We start from the raw sequence: 21,803 nt of genomic DNA on the forward strand, positions 1-21,803 counted from the left end.
TAAAATGGGGACGAGTCCCATTCCCAGCGTTGCACTGAGAAGCAATGAGACGCTGCTAATTTGGCTCCAGAAAATGTTAAATGAATACCCACAACACACCTCATACTCATTTGTCAGAGGTAAAGCTCTTTAATCTCAGAGCGCCCCTCCCAACTCCCGATCCCGACCCTCCACTCTCTCCCCCACACCAGGGCCGGAGAGTGAGGCCCCCTGCCCCCCACCTTGGGTGGACGAGGGCCCTTTAAGGCACCTGTGGGGGTGGGGGGAGAGGGGCGGGAGCTGGTAACGTCCTGGATGCAAGGACGGGTTTGATTGGCAGGCTGTTGTGGGATGGAACCAATGAGAGGGTGTCAGACGCAGGAACAGGATCGGGCCATCCCTGAGGGGGCCAGAGGGACAATTGTCTGGACTTCGGCAAAAGACGACCCCAGCCCCAGTAGTGTAAAGAACGTAAATTTAAGGCCACAGGCCAATCCTGGGCACAGGAAGAGGGTTGGCCACGCCCCCAGAAGTGGAGCCAATCAGGTGGGGGAACTCAGGAAGGGTGATGGCTCTGTCGGGAGATTGGTCAAGCCCTTTACAGTGTTCGAGCCAATCAAGTGAAGGAGCTGCCCGTTCACTGTGCTGAAGTCGAGGGCCACTACCCAATCCTGGAGCTTGACTGTGCTCTTTCAGGAATGGAGCCAATGCCGTGCGAGCAAAGCCCTTGTTGCTAGGCAGAAAACGACGGAGTTGGCCAACTAGCCACGCCCCGATCGGGGAGCGAGACAATCCCTTAATAGAAAGAATCTGTCGCTGGGCAGAGAGAAAACAGACCCAATCGGGAAACTGGACAGGCCTCGCTCATCCGCGCGGGAGCGGTCGTGGGCTGGAAGGGCGGCGGGGGTTGGCAGGGGCTGGTCAATCCTGGTGGCCCGGGAGGCCGGTCCCGGATCTGACTCGGATTGGCGGGCCCCGGGGGCGGGGCAGGGGTGTAGTGTGGGGGTGGGGCGGACGCCGGGCCGGGAAGCTCCCTGGGCCTCAGTATTTCCGCTTCAGCTTCTGGAAGTCGCTGGTGTTGAGCCGTGGCCGCGGCAGGTCCCCGAAGACCTGAGTGTCCTCGGCCTCCCGCAACACCAGCGCGCGCATGCTCGCCGCGATACGGTCCAGGTCCGGCGAGGAGGGCTGCGGGAACGGCGACACGGACGGGGTCAGAGCCTACACCCTGGGCTCCAGGTCCCCTCCTAGCACTTTTGCCCCTGCGATGCCTACGGCCAGGAAGGCCCTTCACCCTGTCCTGCTCCATTTAGGGCTCTGCCACCCAACTCAAAACACCACCTCCTCCAAGAACCTTCCTGCTCCTCTCCTCCCCCCATTCTCGGCCTCCTATGTGCACACACAGAGGCCTGTCTCACCGCCGTCCTTCCACATAGTGGAAGTGCTGCCTGTCTGCTGACCATCACAGCTGTGTGCACCCAGAGGGTCTCACATCTAAGGATCCGGGTTCGGGATTCAGTCAGGTTCTAATCAGGCTTCTGCCACCCACTAGCTGTCAACAGGGATTTTACCTCCCTAGGTTTCAGTCTCCCCTTCGAAAAACGGGGCTGATAACAGGGTCTGAGATAATCAGCATAGTGATTGCTAAAGAAGGGTGAACGACCATGTCACCAGCGTCGTAGAGAAAGGAGCCCTCTCCCTGTCAGTCTCCACTGGGGAGGGGTCCTGTCATTCTGCCTGCAGCCCCAGCACCTAGTACTACCTCCCTTAGGGCCCCTGTCACCCTGAGCTGGGCCTGACGTCCAGCGGAATGGGAGAGGCCACGAACAGAAGCTGGACCCGGGCCCTCTCGGAGGCCAGCCCAGGACCCAGCACTCAGGCCTCAAAGGTTCAGTTAATTAACTGTGTTTCCACCAATGACAAACAAGGACAGCAGCAGCTGATGGGCCCTGCTAGTCTGTAAATGAGGACACTGAGAGGTGTCACAGGGAGGGGGAACCATGGGATGCAAGGCCTCCTCCCTGCAAGTCCATAGCTCTTTTCCAAAAGTAAGCTAGGTTCCAATCCCAGCGCTGCCCCTTACGGGCTGAGTCTCAGGAAGTCATGTGTATTCTCAGTGCCTCAGTTTCCCCTCTGCTTCAGGGAGCTTTAGTGATGGGAGATAAGGACCCACCCAGGCCAGCCCAGGAACTCCATGTGTAGGACAGTGTGGGAGGGAGGAACAGAGGACAAGGGAGGTGGCACAAATTCCAGGAGGGGCCAGGAATATGTGGGGTGGGGGTGGAAGGTGACCTGACCCCTCTGAGCCTCAGTTTCCCCATCCGGAGGGGATACTAAAATACTTGTGCCCTGTGCAGACCACGTATTCTATAAGTGGAGCTGTTCCTGGAAAGGAGAGGCTGCTTTCTCTACAAGGCACTGGGGCACATTACAAGGCTGCGATAGTTAAAACTGCAGGGCTCTAGCCCAAGAGCCAGCCTTATGAGTAGGAGGGGAGGATCAATCCTGAGAAACGTGGCATCCACGTCCGAGGGCTTCCTGGAGGAGACAGCTCTGAGCCCTTCCTGACATCCTCCTCCCCACCTCCCATTTGCCCCTCACCGGCCCGTTCTCCTCATCGGATGACCGAGCTTCTGTCCTCTTCTCCTTGAAGGCCCAGACGGGCACGGACATGGGCAGGGACTTGGCGTACTGCTGTGTGGGCAGGGCTGAGGCCGGGGGCACTGAGTAGGCTGGGGGCCCAGCGGGGGTCTCCTCGCTCAGGCTGCCATCTGGGAGAGAAGGTGGACTTCAGCCTCTGTCCCTGCCTTCCTCCCAGCTCCCCACCCCCCTCTCCAGGGATGGGGACAGCCTGTGACACTCACCATCCGTGCTCTCAGGGTCTGACTCGCAGAAGGGGGGCAGGTCCTGGAGCGTGGTATCCTCGTCCATCACAAAGAGTCCTGTGGATGGCATTAGAGGCCCAGGCCAGTTGAGTCCCGCTGGACTCCATGCGCTCTAGACTCCAGCCACTGCCACCGCCTCCCCGTTCCCTGCACTGGCCAGGCCCTTGCAAGCCTCGGGGCTTCTGGAATAATTATTCCCTCTGCCACGAACACCTTTCCCCTGGTTATCTGACTGGCCTTCGGCAGAAATAAATCCAGTTTCTCTCTATGTGGTACATCCCCAGGTGAAAGCAACTGGCTGGACGAACATGAAATCTGTAAGATCTGTTTGGGATAAACTGACTCAAAATACAGGCTGAGAGAAATATGAGATGATTATGATCCCTGTTTGACAAATGGGGACCCGGAGGCACAGAGAGATTCACTCACTTGCCCTTAGTCCCACATCTAATAAGTGGTGTCACCAGGATTTGAACCCAGGCCACCTGGCTCCAGAGTCTGTGCCCTTAACTCTATGAGGGTTTCTCCAGCAACAGTGAGGAAGTCAGCCATTGGTAGTAGCAGTAACAAATGAGTAACTACTTACTGGATCCCCCACCCACCCACTGCCAGAGAACTCCTACTCACTCTTCAAAGCCCTAATGTTACAGTGCAGTCTCTGGGAAGCATCCAACCTCCACGTTTCCCCCAGTGCAGCTAGTTGCTTCTTCGGCTGTTGCTTGTATCCCTGACTCCTCTTTAACTCCTGTCTTTGCTCTCACAGGCATTAGGCACCCCAGATTTGGAAACAAGTTCTGTTCTACTCATGCACCCGGCTCAGGAGGCTCCCTCCCCCGCCATGGCCTCCACAGGGCACTGCTTCATGTCAGGACTCCAATTCCTTGGCCAGACCCAGAGTCCCTAGAGAAAAAACCCCAAGTTGGCTTTCTCTGTGCCCAGCATCTCCCAGCACAGAGCTGGCCCCCGGACGTGTTGGAAGGAAACTGAAGCTCAGAGAAGAGAAATGATTCGCTCAAGGTCACAGAGTGAGTCACAGGCAAGCCTGCAGCTTCCATGAACATTAGGGCTCAGAGACAAGCAAGCTGTACCCCTCCAGAAAAACCCACTGAGGAGGTAACTTACCAAGAACCACCCCGGCCCCTGCCCCTGCCCTTCTCACCTCCATTATCGCTGACGCCCAGCCGCTCCCCAGAGGTCTCTGTCTCCGTTGGCTCGTCCTCGTCCTCCTCATCTTCCTCCCTGGCTAGGGTAGGCCGGGGTGGGCTCCGTGCAGGGCTGGGCGGCTGCGGTGCTGGTGGGGGCACGGGGGGCCGGGCGGCGGCGGCAGCCCGGTGGGCCAGGGCGATGTCGTGGAGGCAGCGGCGGGCAGCCTCGGCCAGGGCCCCTCGACCGTGGGCTGCATAGGCGCAGGGGCCCGGGCGAGGGGGCGGGGGGGGCGCAGCCGTCAGCAGCACCAGCTCCGTGCCCGTCCGGGCCCGGAAGCGCTCGGCAGCCCCCACCACCGCCTCCCACAGCTCCTCGGGGCGCCCCGACGCCATCCGCGCCCTGCGGGGCAGAGCAGGACACAGTGGGCTGAGGCTTGGCTGACTTCGCCGTCCACACCCAGCCCCGTGTGTCCACCAGCCCCTGGACTCCACCCCCATCCCTCCTCTCCACCTGATCCCAGCTGAGCTCCGCATCTTTCCCCCAGCCCCCTACTCCCCCAGGGCTCCTCCCCGTCCAGCCCTCCAGGCCCTGTCCTCAGCCCCCAGCCCCATCCCTCGTCCCCACAGCCCCGCTCTCTCCTCTTGGCCCTGCCCTGTCCAATACGGGAGCCATCAGCTACATGTGACTAGGGAGCACTTGAGATGTAACTGATCCAAAGTGAGAGGTGCCACGAGTGTGAAATCCACTCGGGGTTTTCGAGACTTAGCACAAAAAGGTAGGATGTAAGATATCTCATGAGCAATCTGAAGTTGATTAAATGTTGAAATGATCACATTTATTTATGCTGGCTAAATAAAATATAGGGTGAAAGTGAATTTCATCTGTTTTCTTTCCACTTTTTTAATGTGGCTCAAACAAGATTTGAAATTATGCAGGTGGCTCAGATCATATTTCTGATGGACGGTGCTGCCCTGGACCATCGCCCCAGCCTCCAGTCCAGCTGGCACACAGCCCCCCAGGGGGTCCTTCTACCCCTGGAGCTGCCTCAGCTCCTCCCCCGCATCCCCAGGACAAGGTCACAGCCCCTCAGCCCGACACTGGAGGGCCTGCCCCCGGCCTCACAGCCTTACACGCTCCTTCAGTCAAGGTGGACCCCCTCTGCCTGGACCACTTGTCGTCCATGTACTTGTCACTCCTGCACTCACCCCTAGCTCAGGTTGGCCCCTCCCCACCTGTGGGCTCCCACAATGTCTGAGTGACCCCCGTTCTAGCACATATCCCCCTGGGAGCACTGCCTAGATCCACATCCATTTCCCCAGCCAGTGTGGGCGTCCCCTGTCAGATTCATCTCTGAGACACCAGCCTTGCCCAGCACATGCCAGGTCTCAGAGAGCGGGGGTTGAGCAGAAAATGGGGTGCTGGCTGTCCTCTGCCCACAAAGCTCTTGCACTTCCTACAAGACTGTCCGGCAGGTCCTCTGGAAGTCTTCCCTGACCCGCAGGATGGATCAGATGCCTTCCCTAGACCCACAATGCCCTGGGCTACCTCCACTATAGCTCATGTCACACGAGCCTGTGACAGCTGTACCTCTGGCTGCCTCCTCCATCAGAGTATGAGCAACCCGAGGTCAGTGATCCGTGGCCCCAGGACAGGTCTGCCCTAAGCAGATAATCTGCTTGGATGCATCCCCTTACAAGGTGAGAAGAACAAGGGACAAGGGGCCTGGCTTCCTGCCCTGACTGCTGTGTGACCTTGCACCACTGAATGGCCTTCTCTGTGCCTGTCTTCTCCCTGTAAACCAGTGGTTGAGCTAGGCCTGCTGGGCCGCTGAGGAGCCTCCGCAGAGAAGCAGCAAGCTCCCCGTCACTGGAGGGATTCAAGCAGGGCTGTGATCTAGCCCTCCAGGGCTGTAGAAGTTTGATTTCAATTCGCAGGCCCTTTGTGACTCAAGATCATAGAAGCCAGTGTTTGCTGAGCACCTACTCTGTGCAGGAACTCTGTACCTGTCATCTCCCCTCCTACCTGACCCACAAAGGTGGGAGCTGTTACCTTACATATGAGGCAGTTGAAGCTCACTGAGTACAATGCCCTTGCAGTGAGGCACAACCAGTACCAGTCCTGACAGACCCTGAAGCAAGTTTATACCACACCTCCCACAGGCTATGCAGGGACCCGAGTGTGTCATCAACAATCTCATTCCACCCTCCCACCAGCCCTATGAGGGAGGAGCTATGATCACCCCACTTTACAGTTGCAAATGGAGGCCCGGGGAGATTCAATATCTTGCCTGGGGTCATTCAGCTAGAGAGATGGACGGCTGGGACCTGGATCTGGCAACCTGTTCTTAATCCCAAATGCCATCCTGCCTACCTTATGAGGAAAGATTTATGATCTCCTAGTCCAGATGGGAAAAGTGAGGCTCAGAGAGCTTAAGGCACTGGTCAGAAGGCACACAGCTAGAAAGGGCAGAAGTGGGGTGAAACTGCTGTCTGCCTGACTCCAAAACCCAACAGAACTGGGAGCTGCACAGGGTCTCACAGCCACTCCTTGGGTCATCCCCATCTGATGGAGGAAACTGAGGCTCAGGGCAGGGAAATGACTGGTCCAATGTCACAAAGCCTTGTAGTGCTAGGCCAGGGGGCTCTCACTCCCTTGGGACACCAAGATTCAACTCCTCTCTTAGACGACATCTCTAAGAGCAGATCAAACTCCTATAGCTTAGAATAGCTGAAAAGAGTGAAGTGGGAGTGAGTGGGTCATGAGTGTCCCACACACCTCAAAGAGGAGAAGGGTGATTCATTCAGACCTCTCTGCCTAGGCTTGGGAGCTCTCTGGCGTCGGTTACCCAACAGGAGAGTAGCCAAGCCAAGTACCCCACAGGAGAGTCTCCCACCCCTTCAGCTTCCGGAGGAAGTCCTGTATCTTCCAAGGAGCTTAGAGATGGAAGATCCCCCCTCCCCCCAAATGGAGGTGTTCAAGATTAGGGAGAGAGGGAGGTAAGACCTGTCCTCCACAGGAGGAGGAAGGGACAGGTAAGGTGACTGGCCTTTTAGGATGAGGTGAGGAGATGAAGTGAGGAAAGTGACTCCAGGAAGAGACGAGGAAAGAGGAAAAGCCCCCCAAGGAATGAGGGATGCTAGCGAAGTCCCCTCCAACCACCTGTCAAACTGGAAGTAAACCCCTCCCCCGCCCCAAGGTGGGAGGAACTCGAGGATGCACCCAGGGGCCGGGGGCAGGTTAATGTCTGGGGTCTTTCTCTACCGCTCAGAGTCCCCACTTCGCCCGGGGGTCCAGGGAAAAACCCACTTCTCTAGGAAGAAAACAGGAAAGCCCGCCCAGGTGGGGGCCAGGACCGGAAGTCCCTCCTTTGGACGGGTGAGGGGCGCCCCGAGGCCCCACCGAGTAACCCCCCGACCCTGTGGACATGGTCCACGGCCAAAGTAAAGATCCTAGTGGGTCTAGAGACCGGAGGATAAGGCTGTCTAAGCGTTGTCTCGGGTCAGACACGACGGTTCCCGCGGGCGACACCTTTCCAGCGCTCAGCGTAGGGTCACTGGGCGATTTCTGCCCTCTGATCTACGCTGGCTATACCCCTCCCGCGAGCGGCTCGCCCTCCCTGCGCCCCTCTCCTCCGGACTGCCAAATTCTCCCCACACCGCGGTTCACAACGCCGCCTCCACTCACGTGCCCGTAGCCAGCATGGCCGGCCCGGCACCGTCGCCGCCCTCAAAAGACATGGCGGCGCCTTGCGTCACTTCCGCGTGGTTGGCCCACCTCCAATCTGCACACTCCGCCTCCCTTATCCCGGCCGCCCGAGACCAACATGGCGGCCACGGGGGCTTCGCCGGATCACAGTGGGGCAATAGCGACGGCAGGGTGCCCATAAGAAAGATGGTGAAAGAAAAGCTTCAGCTTGCTCGGAAACATTTCCCCAATAAATACGGGGAAAATGCGCACGCACACTCAGGACCACAGTATACTAATGCAAGCGACCTAACGTCCCTCCCCCATAATAACCTCTTCCACAGAACTGGTGGAAAGCAGGGCCCGTTAATGACATGGCAACCAGCCTGGCATCATTTGCCCATAATGTATATATGGGCTCTCTCTCCAGCCTATCCCCCTCAGCACCAAGGCTGGCAAAGATCCAACATGGCATCCTTTCTTGCTTCGGTTTGCCCAGCTTCAATATGGCGGCTCAGAACGCTTTCTCTTGCCGGTGACTCAGGAATTCGTCTGGGACCGCTTCGTCCCCGGGGATACTGACGGCTTCATCCCGTTAACCCGAGTCCTTCGGGGCCTCGTGGGATGTACAGCTCCTCTCACCTTTTTCTTTAACTGTTTCGCTCTTCCAGGACCTTGCTTTCGCGCCCCGCAGAGAGATGGGACTGCCCCGCATTAACATGGCCGCAGCTGACCGGCCTTGTCCGTGCCCTCGAGCAAAATGGCATCTCTTTGGCTTCGATGCCAGTACACAATATGGAGAAAGGAGTAGGCCTTTCGGAGCCAGTTTGAGCGAGGGGGTGGAGCTCTTGGACCCGCCCCCTTGTTTACTTCTCCTTTAGGACTGTTTTACTGTGCCTGCGCACTGGCCGCTCCACCTTTAACGTCTGTGACGTGACTTGAAACCTCGTGGTTCAAGTTTAACCACCCCATTCTGAAAAATGGTTACACCCATTCCTATTCCAGAACAGATGGGGACGCCACCACTGTCTGGGCTTGAGGGGAGTCTCCTATCCGGATGTGACAGCACGCTGACCCGGAAAAGGAGGGAGCCGGGGCAGTGAGGCCTCGGCCGCGGCTATGGAGGGCGCCGGTTACAGGGTAAGCACTGAAGACGCATTCTTTCGCTTCTGTCTATGCGAAACACCGCCCTCCGATGGTCTGCTTCTTTCTCAGGCCTTGCAGGGACTCTGGGAGCCCAGCACCTCCTTAACAAGCACACCATTCCCTTAATAAACGCGCTGTCACCCTTCCTTCCACTGCCCTAGGGAGACCCATATCATTTAGCCCCGCCCCCTGGGCCTCGCCCAGTTTGGAATGCACTCCCCCTTTCTCCCCTCCCCATCCTCCGGAGTGCCAGAGAAGCCTGGATCTATACAGGCTTCACTCCGGGCCCCATCCCCTAGGTAAATGTACCCGGGCCCCGCCCCCTGGTGAATAGCTCCTCCCCCGAGTCTGCTCCCATTGGCTCTCTTTAGGGCCCCGCCCCCTTGAGTGTCTTCCCACGCTTGGGCCCTGCCCCTCAATGGTCCCGTTCCTAGGTGGTATTTGAGAAAGGAGGCGTGTACCTGCACACCAGTGCCAAGAAGCACCAAGACCCGGACTCCCTCATCGCCGGCGTCATCCGTGTTGTGGAGAAGGTAGGCCAGGAGAGAGCAGGGCTCGAGCAGGCCCAGAGCAGGATGGAGGCGACATCTGTAGGAGTATAGTGTGGAGGTCAGCAATGAGACATTAGGAAGGAGAGGTGGCTTTCTAAGGCTGAGGGTCCAGAACTGGGAGGAAGTTTGGAAATACGGTTTGGGGAGTTTGGAGGGAAGCCCCCCCCCCAACCCCTCTTTTTTTCACTCAGGACAATGACGTCCTCCTGCACTGGGCTCCTGTAGAGGAGGCTGGAGATTCCACCCAAATCTTCTTCTCCAAGAAGGTAGGCTACTCTTGCTTCCCCTTTCTCCACTTGCTTTTTTCTAGGTCGAGGCAGTGGAAAGCATTTGAAGGACTTGAATACAATTCCAGACCAACCCTAGGAGCATGTGTGGTCCTGGTTGGGACCTAAGTTCTCTCTGTTCCTCACTTTCCTTTTCTCTGTGAAATGGGGCTGAAGATCCCCATTCACGGAAAGAAAGTAGACGCTATGAGATTTGTGGCCATGGGGGTAGCTGCCTGCCTCCTCACCCCCTTTGCTTCTTGGGAGAGCTCTGCCAGGGTGCAAGAGGACAACTCAGCCTGTGGATTCAGGTTCCACGGGCTCTCAGCCCATAAGGACTTGACGGAGTGTGGCATTTTCTCTTGGGCAGTCCTGCCATCATGTCCAGAGAGGGAACAAGACCCGACAGAGGCTACTCATCCACTTCGCCAAGATTCCTTCTTTCCCTGGGTACAAGACCTCGCCCTTCTCATTTCCAGATGTCTCCTTGTCAGGCCCTTGTGCTGGATGGTGCTGGGACCCAGAGATGAATCCAACCCAGACACTGCCTAAGTCCTCCCTCACCCCTCATTCTGTTTTTGAGAAATTGAGGCACGATGAGAGGAAGCCTCATCCTCTCATCCTCTCCTGAGGTCAGAAAAGCTAGGAAGTACTGGAACTTGGATTTGAACCCAAACATACTGATTCCAGAGCACGTCTCTTTCTGGGGAGCAGACATTTGGGCTGGGACTCTAAAGTTGAGAAGCAGGCAAGAATATATTTCAGCGGGGACTTCCCTGGTGGTCTAGTGGTTAAGACTCTGTGCTTCTACTGCATGGGGCACGGGTTTGATCCCTGGTTGGGGAACTAAGATCCCACATGCCACGCAGCACGGCCAAAAAAACAAAAGAATATGTTTCAGGGACAGCAGGAAGAAGGGTGTTTCAGGGCACAACGGAACGTGGGACATCTCTGTAGAGGGTTTTGCTGGAAAGATGGTTGGGCCTGAAATGCCTGGCTGAGAAGCTTGGACTCTGTTCTGGGGACCAAGGTGAGCCTTGGGAGGGGAAAGGTATGGGTATGGAAAGCCCCATCTGGGGGGTCATGTGGGAGATGGATGGAAGGACCAAATGGAGGGAGATTGGGGGCTGGGAGGTCGGGGAGGAGGCCAGTGTGATGGGCCAGGAAGAGAGGATGAAGCCTCAGCTGGGGCCCTGGGGTTTCAAATGGAGATTCCAGAGCCTCCCCTATGGAAGGTGAAGCAGCAGCAACCAGGATTTTGCATTTTCACCAACCTCACAGGCAGTCTGAGTGCCTTTCTTGAGAATATTGCTGTTCTCCTTGGCGCTCTTATTTTCAAATAACAGAAACCCACTGAGATGGGCATCAATGGGAAGGGCACATATGAATTCAGGATACATTCAGCTCCAAGGAACACAAAACTGAGCTGACAACACAGTGAGCAAACAAGTTTGTTTCTTTCACCTCATAAGACTCCAAAAGGTATGAGGCTGCTGTCCTTGGTTAGTGATATCAGGGCCTGGATTGCTGAGAACCTACTGTGCTTGCTCTAGTGGTGTTTAAATGACCACTTCAGCTGCAGCCATTGCGTCTGCCTTTTAAGGCAGGAAAAAGGGGCCAGCAGGGTACCAATCGTATCTGTCCTTTTTATCAGGAAAAACAAGAGATTTCCCAGAAACCTTCTCATGAGTTAGGAGTTGCATTTGGTTGTACGTAATAGAAACAGGAATACCAGCGACCTAAACAAGATAACAGCTCATTTCTCTCTTTTTACAAAGCCCAGAAGTCAGCAGTATAGGTTCATATGTTATCAATGACTCAGCTTCCTTCCAACTTTGCTCTGTGATCCTCAGCATGTGGCATCCATCCTCAACATGTGGCATCTGTCCTTAAGGCTGCCTTCTGGTCCAGAAGGGCTGCTGGAGCTCCAGCCTTTTTAACTGTTTTTGTTCACTCTACATGTGCATCTCAGGTTGGCAAAAGAGCTCTGCTCATCATGATTACTCAAGGAAGCATGCTGCTAGAGCAGCCAGCATCTTAAAGGTCTCATTCCTTGTGGCAGAGGGAAAGAGATCTCTAGAAGTCTTTCCCTGGCAGTTAAACAGTCCATCTTGGAAGTGATATATCCCAGCCCTTTGGCCAGAACGAGTTGCATGTCTCCACTCAGCCAGTAGAGTTCAATGAGCTGTAATCCTACTGTATGCCGAGGGGCGGAGAGCTGCAAATATTTGACAAACAACACTACTAATTATCATTATTTTGTGTAAACATTGGCAAAGTTATCAAATTCTTCATGTCACAAAACAGGGAGGGCACAGATGGCTTTGCCAGGGGCTGGTTTGGCAGCTTGTGGACAGGTGTCCCTGCCATTCCTTGGCCTTCCTTTCATGGCCCTGGTTGGCTGCCACAGTTCCAAACACCATGTCCTCCCTTGACAGCACATAGAGGCTAACCTGAATAGGGTGTTCACTCCTGTAGGTGCCTTTTTATCAGGAATTCCCTTCTGCAAACTCCCTGCAGATGTGCCCTCAGCTTCCACTGGCCAGAGTTGGGTCCCTAGGCCACTCAGAAATGCAGGGAAGGCTGGGAAAGTGGATATTGGGATATTTCAGCTTCTGTTGCGGGAGTGGCTTGTCAGTCTGGAATATCCAGCAGAAATGGCTGTTGGGTAGACTCACAGTCTTGAGTCTTTCTAATCATGCAGGGTTTTACTGCAGGAGTCACAAAACACTCCAGTTACTTTAAGCAGCAAGGGGTTAAATGCAAAGACGTGGAGGCTTACAGAATTTTTACAAAAGCTGGAGGAATAGAACTGACGCTGCAGAACTGACCTGCCAGGGGAGCTGCCATCCAGTGAGGGCAGGGCTGTAGGGAATGGGACTGTCACTAGAGTTGTCAAATTCGAGAATACTACCATCAGAGCTGCTAATCGGCCCCACTGCTGCCCCAGTTACCGCTCTGTGTGCAGGAAGATGAAGACAGAGATAAGACTCCTCCTTTTTCCTTGTCAGCCAAACACCAGCCAGAGTGGCAGGAAGTTGCCCTTATCTAATTTCCACTTTGTAGATCTGAGTGCATCTGATTGGTAGGCTCTTGTGCCTGGAACGCAACTTCAGGGGAGCCTGGGAAATTTTTACCTTTCTAGCCTTTCCCATAGAGGAAGAAGATACATGAGCTGTGAATTCTTTCACAGTTGCTGCAATCCTCACACATTTTGTCCCCTCCCTGCCCTCCCCCATGGCTCATGGCCAGCATCATCGGCTTTTACTGCACTCTGACCCTCAGCATGGCCCTGCTCTGCATGGTTTCCCTGAATCTGCCCAACAGGCCCCTGAGCTCATGTCAATAAAAGCAGCCACCAGCTGGCCCCATGCTGGGCACTTCATGTTATTTTCATAACAAAATGCGAGCCAGCTATTTTTTTCTTTTATTCAGATAGAATTCACTTACCATCAGACTCAAAAAAATTCAAGCTTTATGAAAACTTAAAATTGTCAAAGTGCATAATTCAGTGGTTTTTAGTATTCACACACGTTTGCAACCATCACCACCGTTTAATTCCGGAACATTTTATCATCCCTGAGAGAAACCCTGTACCTGTACTCCCCTTCTCCAGCTCCTGGCAACCACTAATCTACTTTCTGTCTCTATAAATTTGCCTATTCTGGATATTTCATATAAATGGAATCATACTCTGTGTGGTTCTTTGTGACTGGCTTCTTTTATTTAGGTTGCTTTCAAGGTTCATCCGTATTGTAGCATCAATTGGAACGTCCTTCTTTTTTATTGCTGAATAAAATTCTATTGTATGGATCTACCCATTTTGTTAATTCATCAGTTTGATGGACAGTGGGTTGTTTCCACTTCTTGGCAGTCATGAATAATGCTGCTGTGAACATTCATATGTCGGTTTTTGTGTGGGTGTTCGTGTTTATTTCTCTGGGGTGTATACCTAGGAGCGGAATTGCTGGGTCATATTAGTAATTCCATGTTTAACTTTTTGAGCACCTGCCAGACTGTTTTCTACAGTGGCTGCACCATCTTACAATCCTACCAGCAGTGTAAGAGGTTCCAGTTTCTCCACATCCTCACCAACACTTGCTATTGCCTGTCTTTTTTTATTCTAGCCATTCTAGTGGGTGTGAAGTGGTATCTGATTGTGGTCCTGATTTGAGTTACTCTAGTAACTACTACCTACTTATTTTAAGGACAGCGACCTCCGGCAGTCTGACTGCAAAGCACCCCAACCCCTGCCTAGCTGTCTGCTTTCCACGTGGGGGTGCTTTGGTTAGAGCCACCATGAGACTTGGCTTCAAGTCCTGGCACATTCCCTGGCTGCACTGGGTGACCGACCCTGAGAGCAAGTGCTGTGCCCTCTTTGTGCCTCAGTTTCCCTCTTTGTTCAATGGGGCTATCTCCCAGGGTGGCCTTGAGGCTCAGATCTGGAAACTCTGAATCCACAGTCCCTCAGTCTCTTTTCCTGTCTTCCCCCAAGGACACCAGTGGGGGAGACTCCTGCACCTCTGAGGAGGAACCAACCTTTGACCCCGGCTATGAACCCGACTGGGCCGTCATCAGCACCGTGCGGCCACGGCCCCGCCACTCAGAGCCCACGAGAGGTAGACTAAGCTGGTGCCCCTGGGGGGGCAGGTGGAGACACGACTTACCCTCAGTGGTTATGGCTCCATGGGCTTTGCTGCCCACGGTCAAGATGGCCGCCCACACTGGCCTCCAGTCCCAGGAGAGTGGGTGAGGGGTGCAGGGCGGTCCCCAGCCCAGGTCCAGCGTGGCCGGCGTCTCTGGGGTTTGCAGCTTTGCTCATCAGGCCGGGCTCCCTGATTGGCTGTGGGCACCTCCACGTAAGTCCTGCCCATGGAATTTTCCAGGCTGTGGCGGTGACGGTTGCAGGGTGACAGGGTAATTCGGGCCACCCTGGAGTCGCACAGGGTGCTGGGGGCACCAGAGGAGGTATCTAGCCCCCTAGGGGGCAGAGAAGTCTTCCAGGAAGAGGTGGTGCCACAGCCTAGCTCTGAAGGCTGCTTGAGAGTTTTCTGTCCCTGCAGAGAGCAGCGGGGGCAAGGCCAGAGGTGTGGGGCACTAGGTGTGTTTAGGAAACCACAGCCTTTTTGTTGTGGCTTGAGAGGGGTCTAGAGTGAAGAGAGGGTCAGAGGTGAGACAGGCAGGGTTGGGGGGGGGCAGGGGACAGATGTGGGGAGCCTGGGGAGATTTGGGGGCAGGCACGTGTCCCCCAGGCTCCCCTCCACTTTTACTGGGTTCCTTTCCCAGAGGGCCTGGGGCTGGCTCGCAGCGGGCTCTGAGGAGATGCCTGAGCCGCCTCTGGCTCCCCGCCCCCGCCCCCCGCCCCTCGCCTGCTCCCGACGCTGCTGTCCCCCTAGGTGCAGAGCCCAGCTCCCCCCGGGGCTCCTGGGCCTTCTCCGTGAGTCTGGGGGAGCTCAAGTCCATCCGCCGTTCCAAGCCGGGCCTCAGCTGGGCATACGTCGTCCTGGTCACGCAGGCCGGAGGCTCCCTGCCCGTCCTGCACTTCCACCGCGGGGGCACCCGCGCCCTGCTCCGCGTCCTCAGCCGTTACCTGCTGTTGGCCAGGTGAGCCTTGTCCCAGGCCCCACCAGCCTGACTCCCTCACGGCTGTGAAAGTAATACAACCCAGACTGACTGAAAGGCAGGAAAAAGAGACTTGAGAGGCGCGTGTAACCGTGAAATCAAAGGGCAGTTTGACATCAGGCGGGACCCGGGTCCCAGAACGCAGAAGGAGTTGCCCTTTTTCCTTCTGAGTTTGCTGTCACTCTCTGGGGGCCCCGGTGGGTAGAAAGCACCTCTTTCCCACGTTCCAGCAGCATCCTGGGGCTGCTTCTCGTTGGCCTGTCCCTGAGTCAGTCACCCCGGCCAGGGAGGTGGAAGGCCCTCGTTGACCAGCCCTGGGCCCTGTGCCATCCCTGGGGTCCAGCTGTGGTCTCAGGCCTGAGACGAGGGATTCCCCAAAGGCAGTCGGGACACTGAGAAAAAAAAAAAAAAAGCGGGGCACCCTGCGTGTGTGTCACCCAGACGCCCTGCCCGCAGCTCCCCGCAGGACTCCCGCCTCTACCTCGTCTTCCCGCATGACTCCTCGGCCCTCTCCAGCTCCTTCCACCACCTCCAGCTGTTTGACCAGGACAGCTCCAACGTGGTGTCTGTGAGTCCCCGGCGCCGGGCTGGCCGGTGTGGGCAGGGAAGGGCGGGCCGTGCAGGCCCGGCGGGGAGGGTGGACGGTGACCGCCCCTCGGCGCTGTCCCCAGCGCTTCCTCCAGGACCCCTACTCCACCACCTTCAGCAGCTTCTCCCGTGTGACCAACTTCTTCCGGGGAGCTCTGCAGCCGCACCAGGAGGGGGCCTCCCCTGACCTGCCTCCGGGCCCCGATGACGAACCCGAGCCTGGGTTCGAGGTCATTTCCTGTGTGAGTATCAGGGTGGACGCTGCTGCTCTTTGGCTGTCACCATGGGCATGGGACTGCATTTCCCTGGGCCTCTGTTTCCCCAGTGAGATGGGGATAATAACAGCACCGCCCTCATCGGGTTTCATGAGTGACTTGGTGGAAGGTGCTTGTAGCCTGTGCACCTGGTGCCTGTTATTACTAGGGGGGGTTTCCTGACTTGGGGAATGACTTTTTCACTGACCCACCCAAGGAGATGCTTCCCGCCCCGAACGTTCTGTCCGTCCGTGCAGCTAAGAAGGGCTCTGAGCTGACTCGGAGTGGCCCGCGGTGGGGCTGGGGAGCGCTGCTGGGCCGAGGCCCTGGGCTCACTCGTCCTGTGTCCCGCAGGTGGAGCTAGGGCCGAGGCCGGCTGTGGAGCGGGCGCCTCCGGTCACAGAGGAGGAGTGGGCCCGCCACGTGGGCCCCGAGGGCCGCCTGCAGCAGGTCCCTGAGCTGAAAGCCCGCATCTTCTCGGGGGTGAGGAGCCGAGTGGGGCGGGCAGGCCTGGGCAGGGTTGGCGGGCAGCCAAGGGGAGGCCCATCTGAGCTGCCCTCTGCCCTCCAGGGTCTGAGCCCCAGCCTGCGACGCGAGGCCTGGAAGTTCCTCCTGGGGTACCTGAGCTGGGAGGGCTCAGCCGAGGAGCACAAGGCCCACGTGCGCAAGAAAACGTGAGTGAGACGCCGTGGCTCCTGCCCTGCTGCGCTCCAGCCTCTGGCCTCCTGAGTCGACTGGAGGTTTTTGATCAACAGCATATCCCAGTGGGCGGCCCGGCACCGGCGCGCTACGCGTGCACAGACGGGCCGTCGACCTGAGCACAGCGGGGACAGAGGCAGTGGGCCAGGCCCCGCCCCTGTAGGGCCCGTAGCCCACCTCCGATGCCGTTTTCATTCGGGCGCCGTGCCGTTTCAGTGGTCACCGCTTTGCAGCGGGCTTCCTAACCCCATGGGGCCGCCTCTCGTCGCTCCTGGTGTATCCTGTGCCTCTGCCGTGTGTCCCGGTCCCTGCCCCTGGTGCTCTCTGTCCAATGGGGGTGACAGACTTTGAACAACAACAACAAAAAAATCCCACAGGGTGTTCTGTGTCATGAGAGATGTGGGGAAGGGGAAGCACAGGGGCGGTGACCTAGGCTGAGCCCTGTAGGATGAGGAGGCGGGTGGGGGGGGGGTGTCCCTACATCTCACCCCTCCCCTCCCCTCAGGGACGAGTATTTCCGCATGAAGCTGCAGTGGAAATCTGTGAGCCCGGAGCAGGAACGGAGGAACTCACTGCTGCACGGATACCGCAGCCTCATTGGTTGGTGGGGGGGCAAGGGTGGGATGGTGAGACCAGGAACAGCCGGGAGGGACCCGAGGGAGCCCCCTGTCTCCCTGAGAGCAGGAGCGAGGCCATCTGTAGGGATGGAGGGGGAGTGAGACGGGGGTGAGCAGGGAGGAGTGGCCCTGGGGTCGGGGATGGGGGGAGCACGGGAGGGGAGCCAGGCCCCGTGGGTTCAGATCTACCACCTGCTCACTGTGAGATCTTGGCAAGTGATTCTGCCTCCCTGGGCCGCAGTCTCCCCATCTGTTGATGGTTTAGTAACTGTCAGCTGCTGGGAGGGTGTGGCGAGCTGGTGAGCGTGAAGCACAGCACTTCACGTGAGAGCGTTCGAGATGGTCTCTGGACGACCCACACCTGCCTAGGTGTGCTGGCGGCCAGCCGGCAGGGACAGGGCGCACCTTTCACGCCTTTGCACTTTGCCCCCTGTCCCCACAGAGAGAGATGTGAGCCGCACCGACAGGACCAACAAATTCTACGAGGGCCCCGAGAACCCGGGGCTGGGCCTGCTGAACGACATTCTCCTTACCTACTGCATGTACCACTTCGACCTCGGTGCGGCACAGCCCGGGGGAGTCGCTGGGGGCTGGCCTTGCGGGGGGAGCGCACTGCAGGCCTCGGCTGGGACCTGACCCCATGTCCCCCCAGGCTACGTCCAGGGCATGAGTGACCTTCTCTCCCCGATCCTCTACGTCACTCAGAACGAGGTGGATGCCTTCTGGTGTTTCTGTGGCTTCATGGAGCTCGTGGTGAGGCTCGGCAGGGGTGGGAGACAGGCCCCCTCAAAAGCTGGGGTCTGGCTCCTCACGTGGCCCTCCCTCCCACAGCATGGGAACTTTGAGGAGAGTCAGGAGACAATGAAGCGGCAACTCGGGCAACTCCTGCTCCTCCTGAGGGTGCTGGACCCTCCGCTCTGCGACTTCCTGGGTACGTGTCTCGGCGGGTAGGCAGGGGATGATGGTGGGACCACAGACCTTGCTGCAGAGTCTCTGGGAGTGGCCACAGACAATGTCCAGGATGTTTGGACATAGTGCAAACAAGAGAAACATCCCCACAGAACCCAGAATTGATATGTAAAAGCAGGACTGCGGTTTGGAGCAAAACCTCAGCGAATGCAGATGTGGGTCCCCTACCCCTGCCAGACGCGCCCCTGCTGCCGGCTGAGGTGGCTCCTTCGTGTCCTGTCAGACTTTTCAGATGAAGGACCTGGGCGCAGCTCCTCACACTCCTCATCTCCAACCAGCTCTTATCTCCAATCACCCCTGAGCTGGGATTGGAAACTGGCTCTCTGGGCTCCTGGGGCGGGGACTGCTACATTTCGGCTTTAAAATTTGACTGCATTGCTTGTTCAATGTAAAAAATGCAGGGAATTCACGTAAAGAAAAGAAAGTTAAAGTTGCTGTTGCTCGTACTATTTTTTTTGAATGCAGATAATGATAAGCTAATTTATTTATTTATTTATTTATTATTTTTGGCTGTGTTGGGTGTTCGTTGCTGCACGCGGTCTTTCTCTAGTTGCGGCGAGCGGGGGCTACTCTTCATTGTGGTGCGCGGGCTTCTCATTGTGGTGGCTTCTCTTGTTGCAGAGCACGGGCTCTAGGTGCGTGGGCTTCAGTAGTTGTGGCACATGGGCTCAGTAGTTGTGGCATGTGGGCTCTAGAGCGCAGGCTCAGTAGTTGTGGCGCACGGGCTTAGTTGCTCCGCAGCATGTGGGATCTTCCTGGACCAGGGCTCGAACCCGTGTCCCCTGCATTGGCAGGCAGGTTCCCAACCACTGAGCCACCAGGGAAGCCCTACATCATCAGTCTTATCGACTACATGGTGTTCTGTCCATCTTAATGATGTATAAGAATAGATTTAACCTGATCTGCTGGACTTTTAGGTTATTTGTAGTTCTTCACCATGATGAATCTATATTCGTGGATTATTTTTTTAGGTTAAATTCCAAGAAGTGATATTGTATCCAGTGCAGTACATATTTTTACATCTTTTGAAACATTTGTCTCCATCACTGCTTTTCCAGAAAGTTCTACCAGCTTACGTTTTTGCTAGCAGTGTACACGAGGGCCAGTTTCCTCACACCTCCCCCAGCTTTGGATGTTGAGTAGATTTTTCTCCCTGAGTGGACTGGTCTTACTGCCTCCCTTCCACGTGAGGGTGGGGACCACGGGGCTAGCTCACTTCATCTGGAGCCTGGAAGGCAGGATGGGAAAGGTTCCTGCTGACGCCGAGCATCCCTGCGCCTGCTCTGAAGCGCCCCCTCCACTTGCCCGGACTGGTGCGGGTTCTTACAGCCAGGGTGACTTCTTAGAGTCCAGTCCGACCACCGGGCGCCCTGTGAATTAGAGCGGGGTTGGAGTCGATTTTGAGCTTGCTTTCAGCTGAGTGCTGCCCCTCCCACCGCTGTCCTCCCCTAGACTCCCAGGACTCTGGCTCTCTCTGCTTCTGCTTCCGGTGGCTGCTCATCTGGTTCAAGAGGGAATTCCCCTTCCCGGATGTCCTTCGGCTGTGGGAGGTGAGCCAGCCAGTTTGGGTGGGAGGGCTGAGAAGGAGAAATGGATTGGCTGTACTGCCAGTGGGTGGGGCAGGGAGGTTGGTGGGAGGTGGGCAGGGCGTGGGGCAGACCTGGGTGGGACCTGAGGCAGAGGCTTTGCAGTGACCCCTCCCCTGGGCACCGCTAGGTGCTGTGGACGGGGCTCCCTGGCCCCAGCCTGCACCTGCTGGTGGCCTGCGCCATCCTGGACATGGAGCGGGACACGCTCATGCTTTCAGGCTTCGGGTCCAATGAGATCCTCAAGGTGAGATCCTGGCTCCCTCCCAGTCCCCTCCCTCCCCCTGCCCATCCTGACCTGTGTGGAGAAGACACAGCACCTGGGTGTGAACTCCATGGAGGCTGGCCTTGCCCTGTGCCACAGTACCTTTCGGTAGTAGGCACTCAGAATAGGATTGTTGAAAGTATGATTGGCTAAGCCGCGAGCACGGTGGCCAGGAGACGGGGTCTGTCCGTCTCCTACCCCATCTTATCCCTGGCTCCCTGCAGTGTCCTCACAGAGCATGTGGCCCATGCATGAGTGGGCCACCTGCCCCTGCCCCAGTGCATTAATGTGGGGCGCGGCCGCGGCGGTGGGGCTCGGTGCCCTTTTCCTTCCTTGAATACTGCGCCTGGCAAGCAGCCGGAGAGAACATGACCTCTCCTGATCCCCCAGCTCCACTGTGAGCCCCAAGAGGGCCAGCCCGGGCTGCCTTCCCTCAATCGTATCCCGGCACGAGGCACAGAGTAGGCGCTCGGGCGGTGGTGGCTGGGTGTTTGCAGGCAGGCAGGCCTGACCCACCCCCGCCCGCAGCACATCAACGAGCTGACCATGAAGCTGAGCGTGGAGGACGTGCTGACGCGGGCCGAGGCCCTCTACCGGCAGCTGACCTCCTGCCGGGTGAGTCCCTGACCCCTCCCGATAGCCCCCCAACCCCCAGCAAACCTCTGACTTCTCGCTTCCTACCCGCCAACCCTCCAGGAGCTGCCCCACAACGTGCAGGAGATCCTAGGCCTGGCGCCCCCCGCAGAGCCCCAGAGCCCCTCGCCACCTGCCTCCCCACTGCCGCTGTCGCCCACCGGCGCCCTACCGGCTCCGCCGCCCCCCGCGGACACAGTCCCGCAGCCTGACAGCAGCCTGGAGATCCTGCCGGAGGAGGAGGAAGAGGAGGAATGTGCGGACTCTTAACTGTGTGGGCGAGGCGGCCTGCTCAGTACCAGACACTTTATCCAGCTCCCCCCCACGACCCCGCCCCTCCCGGAGGCTGGGGAGGGGAGGCGCAAAGAGGGGCGGGGCTCTCCACCAGGCCTCCCTTCTCTTAGCTGGTTTCTTGAAACTGACACTTTCCTATCTAGTTGGCCTCGAGTAGGTGGAGGAGGGAGGCCACCGTGTTGGCTTGGCTCTGGATGGAGAGGGGGTGGTGGCTCGTGGTCTCCTCTGACCACTGTGCAGAGTCGATGTCTGACCACTGTGACCCTGATCCGGCCAATGAGGCCTAAGAGGAGGCCCCCTGGGGGTGAATGGTGGCGGTTTGTGGAGGCAGGGCTCCCTTACCTGCCTGAGTCTGGGGCTTTTGGAGGAGTTAGGATGGGGTGCTGGGGTGCAGGGGCACATCCCGGACATAACCGAGATGGAAGGGCCTGCGGGGCTGTTCCCTCTGGGGCCCTGCCTACCAGCTTCTTGTTATGAGAAAAATAAACTCGTGTTTAACCCAATGTCGGCTGGGCTTTTTGTTACTTACATAAGGATCCCGCTGTGTCGTGACAGCCGTGGTGGGCACTGTGATTAACGTTTACCAGTGGCGCAAAGCGGTGTCCATCCTGTACCTCCTACT

At 57.2% G+C, this 21,803-nt stretch overlaps 2 protein-coding genes across 5 annotated transcripts; one reads left to right on the forward strand and one right to left on the reverse strand.

Annotated features, from left to right (window-relative positions):
- Positions 1-105: 105 nt before the first annotated feature.
- On the reverse strand, positions 106-8,486 carry AKT1S1 (AKT1 substrate 1). Of its 3 annotated transcripts, none has more exons than XM_082367656.1 (5): positions 8,334-8,486; positions 4,021-4,406; positions 2,841-2,918; positions 2,578-2,747; positions 106-1,164 (listed from the first exon to the last, which is right to left on the reverse strand). In XM_082367656.1, exons 2-5 carry the CDS (start codon positions 4,397-4,399, stop codon positions 1,021-1,023), a joined length of 771 nt encoding a protein of 256 aa, XP_082223782.1. In that variant the 5' UTR covers positions 4,400-4,406; positions 8,334-8,486; the 3' UTR covers positions 106-1,020. The 3 variants fall into 3 exon arrangements, with proteins under 3 accessions (XP_082223782.1, XP_082223781.1, XP_082223783.1); XM_082367655.1 differs by lacking the exon at positions 8,334-8,486 and adding an exon at positions 7,692-7,794; XM_082367657.1 differs by lacking the exon at positions 4,021-4,406 and having other exon boundaries at positions 8,334-8,427.
- Positions 8,487-8,627: 141 nt separating this feature from the next.
- On the forward strand, positions 8,628-21,684 carry TBC1D17 (TBC1 domain family member 17). 2 transcript variants are annotated; one of them, XM_082367614.1, is made up of 17 exons: positions 8,628-8,831; positions 9,272-9,370; positions 9,580-9,654; positions 14,150-14,273; positions 15,051-15,258; positions 15,718-15,844; positions 15,948-16,106; positions 16,473-16,601; positions 16,689-16,792; positions 17,323-17,417; positions 17,877-17,993; positions 18,087-18,187; positions 18,266-18,365; positions 19,856-19,953; positions 20,120-20,236; positions 20,783-20,869; positions 20,951-21,684. In XM_082367614.1, the coding sequence occupies exons 1-17, from the start codon at positions 8,811-8,813 to the stop codon at positions 21,155-21,157; spliced, it is 1,968 nt and encodes a 655-aa protein (XP_082223740.1). In that variant the 5' UTR covers positions 8,628-8,810; the 3' UTR covers positions 21,158-21,684. The 2 variants fall into 2 exon arrangements, with proteins under 2 accessions (XP_082223740.1, XP_082223741.1); XM_082367615.1 differs by having other exon boundaries at positions 8,642-8,831; positions 15,733-15,844.
- The last annotated feature ends 119 nt before the right edge of the window (positions 21,685-21,803 follow it).

Source organism: Balaenoptera borealis (assembly GCF_965194805.1).
Source record: "Balaenoptera borealis genome assembly, chromosome: 19".
Lineage (NCBI taxonomy): Eukaryota > Metazoa > Chordata > Mammalia > Artiodactyla > Balaenopteridae > Balaenoptera > Balaenoptera borealis.